Below are 7,622 nucleotides of genomic sequence, written 5' to 3'. Positions count from 1 at the left end.
ATTGTTATTATTTTAAGAATTTCTAATAATTTTGAGGTCAGCGCGAGTAATGCCAACTACATTTCTCTCACTTTTCAGAAATTTCACAGCCAAATGGTCGATTAATTAACTAAGAACATAATTAAATGATGAATTCTTAATTATAATATCAACAATAATCATGGGTTGCAAACCAAAGCAGCAGTAAAATGCTGTTTACACAATAATGCATCAGTTAAAAGTGGATTTTTTAGTTTAATGACATCAACAACAATAACTGTAATGCATAATTTCATGTGTAAATTCTTTATTCTGTCAGTTTCAGTGACATTTTTTTCTCGTGTGCACCTTCAGACGATCGTTTTGGCTCCAGATTTGAAGCATTTCACCTCCTGAACGTCGTTAGCTGGACTCGGATCAGCGTTTAACTTTTCGCTCTTCGTAGTTTTTGGGTAAAACTTTTGAGGCTAAAATCAACAAGCAGCAGCTTCACACTCGTTGGCTCGTCCTCAGTGCGTCTTCAGTGTGTCGCTTTTCTGGCTCGGTTGCTATAAAAGACCGAGTTTGTTCCTCCGACGACCTCCGAGACAAAACTGCCTTCATCTCCTTCGCGGTCACAAAGATCCCGTTCAAAGCTCGCAGCCGCCTCGAGTTTGGAGTTTCAGGCGAGACGAGGACGAGGCAGAGGAGGCGTTAGTCAGCATTATTCAGTCAGGAAGTCTCTGAGCCACACGAGGGTTTTAAATTCATTAAAGAGTGTCTGGATATGATGAGTGAGGAGGACTAGCTGCATAGAAAACGTGTTCAAGTGGTAAGATCATCTGAAGTCTACTGACACCTAGTGGCCAGATGTGTGAATTACAACAACCCCCACTGGAATATTAATTAACCATAAAAAAAAAACATTTAATTATCAAAACAGAACTCTCACACATGCATTTTGATTTGATTTTTTACAACTGTACCATGATTATGTTTATTATCTAAATAAAACTGGATAAATGTCCGTTACAGGAGGCCTGTAAATCTGGATTAAGTGCATTAAACGCTAAAAAAAGTAGTGAAATATCGCAGAACTAATCCCTGAACGTCTCACAAAGTCAGTCTCTCTCAACCAGGAGTCAAAAATATACACATTTAGTGATTACTGGTTAAATAAACGAGCAAATATTCAGATTTTCGAGGCTGAAAAAAGAGCAGATTTTGCTTTTTTTTCCTTTTAAAAATAAAATGAAATGAATAAACAGTGATGCTGGTGTCGGTTAAAGAAACAATCACTAAAGAAATGTTTGTTTATAGTTGTTCTTATGTTATTTGATAACTTTAATCCCATTTGGCTCAACAGCTGCTTGTTTAAATCTGCCCTATAAATAACAGGGACTTAATTTATTATTATATTGATTATAATAATAGTTTTATTCAAGTTTGTTGGTACTTTATTTTTGAACATTTTCATTTCTTGCGTGCAGTAACTTCAGATTGTTTTACTGTTTTATCATCAGCTTGTGCACCTTTAACTGAGTCCAATAATTAGCAGTAATTAATTATTATATCTTATTAGAAATCAGGTTTGATTGATCGTAGAGGTCAAAAGATCAGCAGCCAACTAATTAGCAGTAAACAGTTCATTTTCATTGGTAGCATCAGTTTGATTGGGTTTATTAAAAGGTTCTATCTGATCTTCAGCTTTTAGAGCATTTTTAACTGAATCTACTAATCAGCAGAAAACATCCAATCAGGTTTATTATTAGTTGTTTGTTTTTTTACATGATGTTTATTTATTGTCACTTCAAGTTGTTTTAAATGTAAACTCTCTTATTTTATTCGTTATAAAGTCTACAAAAGCTGGCGTACAAATAACATTTTATTCATATGTTTAATAAAATTAAATATAAATAATTTAGGTGAAAGGGGAGCCAATCAGCAAACAGCTAAACTTTATTATTAATATTAGTTCTGTTCAGTTGTTTTTCAGTTAAACTCTTAATTTAACGAATGTGTGCAAAAGTTTTGTTTTTTTTAAATTATGAAATAGCGGCTTATCTTCCAGCCAATCAGCGGCCTCCGCTCCTCTCCACGGACCAATCAGAGAGCAGTATTCTCCAACGGCGCCCGGCAGCGTCGCTTCACCTGCTTCAGTCTCCGGGACGGTACCGGAGCTCCTCACCTGTCCGCCGCTTTCTCAGCGTCACCTGAACGGATGGACACCGGCGGCGGAGCGGCCGGCTCGGCCCAGAGCGGAGGTTAGCGGCCCGGAGCCGCCCGCCATGGCCCGGACCGGGTCCGGGACGCTGCTGTGCCGCCGGAACGTGCGGCTCGACTCGTTCCTGAAGCGGAACACGGAGCGGGCGGTGTACGAGCGGATCCGAGCCTACGAGCCGTGCGTGGTCCGGTCCGACACCGTCAACAAGGTGTACATGCACGTGGTGCTGAGCGACCAGAAAGTCTACCTGGCCGAGTACCCGCCGCGCGCGCTCACCGCCGCCGTCAGCTTCGGCCGCGTGCGCGACATCGACCTGGTGAGTGCTCACGTTTGGACCGGTTCCGTTAGGACGGATGTCACCGATGGTAGAAGAACAAGTTACAGACCCGAGGAATGTTGATAGAGGCTCAAAACAGCAACGGTAGAGCTGAAAACACCGTTAATAGAGTTTAAAATACAGTTAATAGAGTTTAAAATACAGTTAATGGAGTTTAAAACAATATTATTAGAGCTGAAAACACCGTTAATGGAATTTAAAATACAGTTAATAGAGCTAAAACACTAATAACTGTTTTAAACTCTAATATTAGAGTTGAAAACAGTTATTAGAGCTGAAACATTGTTATGAGAGATTTAAAACAACATTAATAGACCTGAAACACTGTTATTAGAGCTGAAAACACAGTTAACACTTTTAGTAGAGGTGGAAACACAATTATGAGAGTTTAAACACCAATATTAGAGCTTAAAACAATATTATTAGAGCTGAGAATACAGTTAGTAGAGTTTAAAACACCAATAGTAGACCTGGAGAATGTTATTAAAGCTGAAAATACGGTTAATAGAGCTGAAACACTGTAATTAGAGCTTAAAACACTGTTATTAGAGCTGAAAAACACCATTATCAGAGCTGGAAACCGTTATTAGAGCTGCAAATAAAGAAATTAGAGCTTGAAAATGTGTTATTTGAACTGAAATCCAAACTATGGAGCTCTAAACACACCTATTAAACCTTAAAACACCGATATCAGAGGTGAAAACCCATTTATTAGAGCTTGAAACAGCGTCAGTAGAGCTGAAAACACTGTTATTGTAGCGGAAACACCTTCACTGGCCGTTAACAAATATGTTATTAGAGCTGAAAACACAGTTATTAGAAGTGAAAATACTGTTAATAGAGCTCAAACACTCCTACTGAAACCTAAAACACCGTTGTTGTTATTATTATTAGAGCTTGAAACAGCATCAGTAGAGCTGAAAGCACAGTTATTGTAGCGGAAACACCTTTACTGGCCGTTAACAAATATGTTATTAGAGCTGAAGAATCTTTACTAGAGCTGAAAACTCTGGTATTAAAGTTAAAAGCACCGTTATGAGACCTGTAAACACCAATATTATTATTATTAGAGCTTGAAACTGAAGACACACATAGTTTGGATGTGGACATAATAAGTCGTAATCCGTTAATTGTTTCAGTGATTTTTCTTTCTACCTAAAATTCCAAATTATCTCTTGTTCGACACACAAATTCCAACCTCAACAGAAGACCTACAGCCTAAATATAAGAATTAATCTAACACATAAATACACTGTTCACACCATCACGTCCTCCGCTGTTTACTATTTACTTTACTGATCTACTTAAGGCTACAAGTCGACCTGCCGAAGCTCAGCGCTGCGGCGAAAGTGAAAGCTCGTCAGCTGATTATCCTCCGATTATATTTAACTGGATGACCCAGACTCATCCAGCAGAGTCTTAAAAAAGCCTCGGAGCTGCAAAACGAAGCGCAGCGCCGACTCTCGTTATGTCTCGTTATGTCAGAGGTTTAACCCGTAATCCGGCGTTAAACCGTTGACCTGCCGTCGGCCTCGGCAGCTGAATTCTGCTGGATTCTGTGAAACCGACTTAGCGCTTAAATAATGTTTAATTAATTAACTGATTAAACATCAGGGACACCGGAGACAGACGGAAATATCAGGTTCAACTGTTATATGGCTTCTTCCTCTGCTTTAGCGGCACCAGCTGGAGGATTTGTGCTCTTAAGAGTCACATAATGACACCAGTGACTTAACTTGGGTTTGTTTTTGGAAATCTTATTAAAATTAGGTTAAAATTTGAGCTAAACTTGGACGAAACCTGATTAAAGATTCCTGAGAGACTGACTTATTTGTCTTTTTTGGTAAATTTAGATCCATCCATAGTCCCACAGCGAACACTTTTAACACCGATTGAACCGCTAAACATTAATTAATCATGTTTGATTATTATGATAATTAATTCTTATTTATGTACGTCCTGTATGACGTTCACGCTCGTCTTCTCTCTAACTGCCTTCATCTCCTTCTTCTCTGAAAGGTCAACGACCTCCCAGATTTCCTCAGCGGTAAAGATCGTGAGCGCTGCCAGCACATACGAATCGTCTACGTGGCCGATAAGCCGCCCGCGAAGGGACGCGATTGGCTGGGGAGAGACAAGGGGGAGGAGCTTCCCCCCGCGGCCCCGCCCACCCGCAGAGCCAGCTACTGCCCGACAACAGACACCTTAGAAGGTAAAGTGTTTTCACACGAGCGTTTGGTCGCTTTAACGCAGGTACAGTACAGTCTGTAAGCTAGCCTGAGATGCTAATAATGCTAATAACAAACTGATCTCATGACAAGGTGCACAGTGAACAACTTACTGTTACGTTTTGTTCTCGTAGCGTCGTTCTGCAACTGTTTTAAAAAAAAGTTGAGCAAAACCTCTGAATCTATCCAACGTGTTGTGTTTTTAAATATAAAATCTAAATCTAAGAAGTTTGTTGAGATCCTTTGAAGGATAAAACACTGAAAGCCCTTTATGTCACCTGCTGAGTGTAATCAGGATGGAATCCGATGATCTGATCTTTGAAAAAGACGACAATGGAGCTCGTGCTTCCTTTATTTCTTCATTTATTTCTCCTGATATCTTTACCTGTGATTCTAACCATCATGTGTCTCTGCTTCCTCCACAGGAGTCCCAGCAGAGAGGTGAGGAAACACAAACATCACTAAACTTTAACTTGGCCCCACCCTAAACCTAGTCCAACCTAAACCTAAACCTCATCTAGTCTAACCTAAACCTAGTCTAACCTAAACCTAAACCTCATCTAGTCTAACCTAAACCTAGTCCAACCTAAACCTCATCTAGTCTAACCTAAACCTAATCTAGTCCAACCTAAACCTAGTCTAACCTAAACCTCGTCTCGTCCAACCCAAACCTGAAGCTAAATCTGAGCCACACTCGACCTCATTCCAACCTGAAACCAAGTCTTCATCCTAAACTTTTAATAATTTACGAGGAGGAAACCTGACGTTTGAGTGTCAACAGCGGTACTCAGGTGTCTGTCCGTCAGGTGATACACCTGTATGGAAGCTGAGACCAGCCGTGGTCGCTCTCACTTTCTAACCACCTCAAAGGAATACGCCATCATAAATCTCTGCTTTTACCTACATGAGTGTTTGTAGCTGGGATGGTCCTAGTGATTAGTTTCTCTGTCGACTGAAGTTTAAACATTTTGATTTAGTACTAGTAGGTTTCATTCGAGTTTTGCTGCCGTGATGAGCAGCGTTATCTTTCTGGAAAGTCTTTTTGGTTCGATCGGTTCTACTGTCGTTTACTCAGTTTATTTCTATTTTCATTTTCTAGATTAAAATACTGACAAGATGGTTTTATGAAACGTTTTCTGTTCCACGATTTATATTTAGTTTATCCAACTAAATTTTCAAGAGCCGACTAGCTGGAGTTCTAACGTTTATCTGTTTAGTCAACTGTGGGGATGCAAATTCTAAAACTTTCTCACAGTGTTACCAACCAATAATCAATTAATCGATCACACTAATGGAGGAAAAAGTGGACATTATTCCATCGGCTGATATTTCTTTTTTATGTCCACAGACTTGGACATTAACAGCTCAGTTAAACGTGTCACTAGATTGTAAAAACGCTGATAGATCGCAACGTAAGTTCTGGTCGGACGTCATGAACCTCCTCAGAGTCTCCTCTGGTCCCTACAGGATTAAACAGGGAGAGGCTCCACCTGGTGGAACAACCAGGTACTACAGCTGGTCTGTGAGACATTATATTGTGATGCCGTTTAAAAAAATCAATTTTTAACTGTAGTTTTTTTGAACAATTTGGTGCGATTTTAAAGATTTTCCATGTTTGTTTTTTTTCACAATTACAGATAATAAATACAAAAATCGCAGATTGTTATATTTACGGACGACATTTTGAACTTTATGAAACGAAGGTCGACGTTTTTCACCATTTTCTGACATGATTATATTATTATATTTATACGCTGTTAAGTGTTTTTAACTCATTTTTTTAAACACTTTTATGTTATTTTTACAGATTTTCATTGTTTTGAAATTACAAAAAATAACTGGTAAAATCACAGAACAAAAAAAAGGATTAATTGTTTTGTTACATCTGAGGTCGACGCTTTGGACTCAACGTTTTTCACCATTTTACAAACTTATCAACTGATCCATAGAGTTATAAACACCGGCAGTCATGCGGCGCTGCTTCTGTCGATCTGTCGCCTTTTTATTGAAGCGAAGCTCCGAGTGTTAGCTTGTCGGCGAGCCTTCGTCCTCCGGGTTTGGTCGGAGGTTTTCAGCCTTCGTCCTCTGGGTTTGGTCGGAGGTTTTCGAGCCTTCGTCCTCCGGGTTTGGTCGGAGGTTTTCAAGCCTTTGTTCCTCCGGGGTTAGTCGGAGGTTTTCAGTCGTGAAACTTCACGCGTCTGATGCTGCGTTCTTGCTCTTCTGCCGTCTGAGGAGTTTGTTGGTGGGCGTCGGGGAACCAGACGAACTCTGAGCTGTAAAACCTTTACAGCTGTTTTCAGCGGCTCGGCCTGAGTGTGGAGGGTTCTCGGATTAATCTCGTTTTCTGTTTGTGTTAAATGAAAGCTGCTGCCTGAGTGTATAATGACCCTGATCGGCGTCTCGGGTAGCTCATTCTTTATTTAGCTGCAGCGCCTTAAAGCTGAGTGGCTCCGCTGTAGCTTCCAACGGATGTCTTTGGTCCAGAAATGGACTTTAATGTTCGATTTCTTTTTCACAGAATACACTGAAAATACGTTTAATTATCAGTTAAGCTGTTTGGTTTTTGAAAATGGTAGAAAAAGTTGCCCAGAGTTAACGATAATGTCTTTAAATGTTGTGTTTTGTCCAAAGTTGTTCGATTTACAATCATAAGTGGAAGAAAAACAGCAAATAATCACATTAACAAGGCGGAAACCAAAACATTTCGCTTGCTTAGCATCATTTTATTTTCCGTTAATGAGCTGTTGATCCACACTTCTATCAGTAATACGTGTAATTATGATTTTCCTTCATTTAATTCTCTAATTTACTGTAAAGATTTAACCAACATAAACACATCTGCATTCACCATTTATCAGAAATATTCTATATGAAT

At 39.6% G+C, this 7,622-nt stretch overlaps 1 protein-coding gene across 1 annotated transcript in view; it reads left to right on the top strand.

Moving 5' to 3' along the window:
• Positions 1-2,246: 2,246 nt before the first annotated feature.
• cunh12orf56 (chromosome unknown C12orf56 homolog) overlaps positions 2,247-7,622 on the top strand; it is an 18,581-nt gene continuing 13,205 nt past the window's right edge. Inside the window, exons 1-2 of the mRNA XM_008291647.1 lie at positions 2,247-2,498; positions 4,539-4,731. Of these exons, the coding sequence (XP_008289869.1) occupies positions 2,247-2,498; positions 4,539-4,731 (445 nt within the window). The remainder of the gene's footprint in view (positions 2,499-4,538; positions 4,732-7,622) is intronic.

Source organism: Stegastes partitus, unplaced genomic scaffold (assembly GCF_000690725.1).
Source record: "Stegastes partitus isolate 25-593 unplaced genomic scaffold, Stegastes_partitus-1.0.2 Scaffold753, whole genome shotgun sequence".
In the NCBI taxonomy this organism is placed as follows: domain Eukaryota; kingdom Metazoa; phylum Chordata; class Actinopteri; family Pomacentridae; genus Stegastes; species Stegastes partitus.
This window is presented reverse-complemented; position numbering and strand designations above follow the sequence as displayed.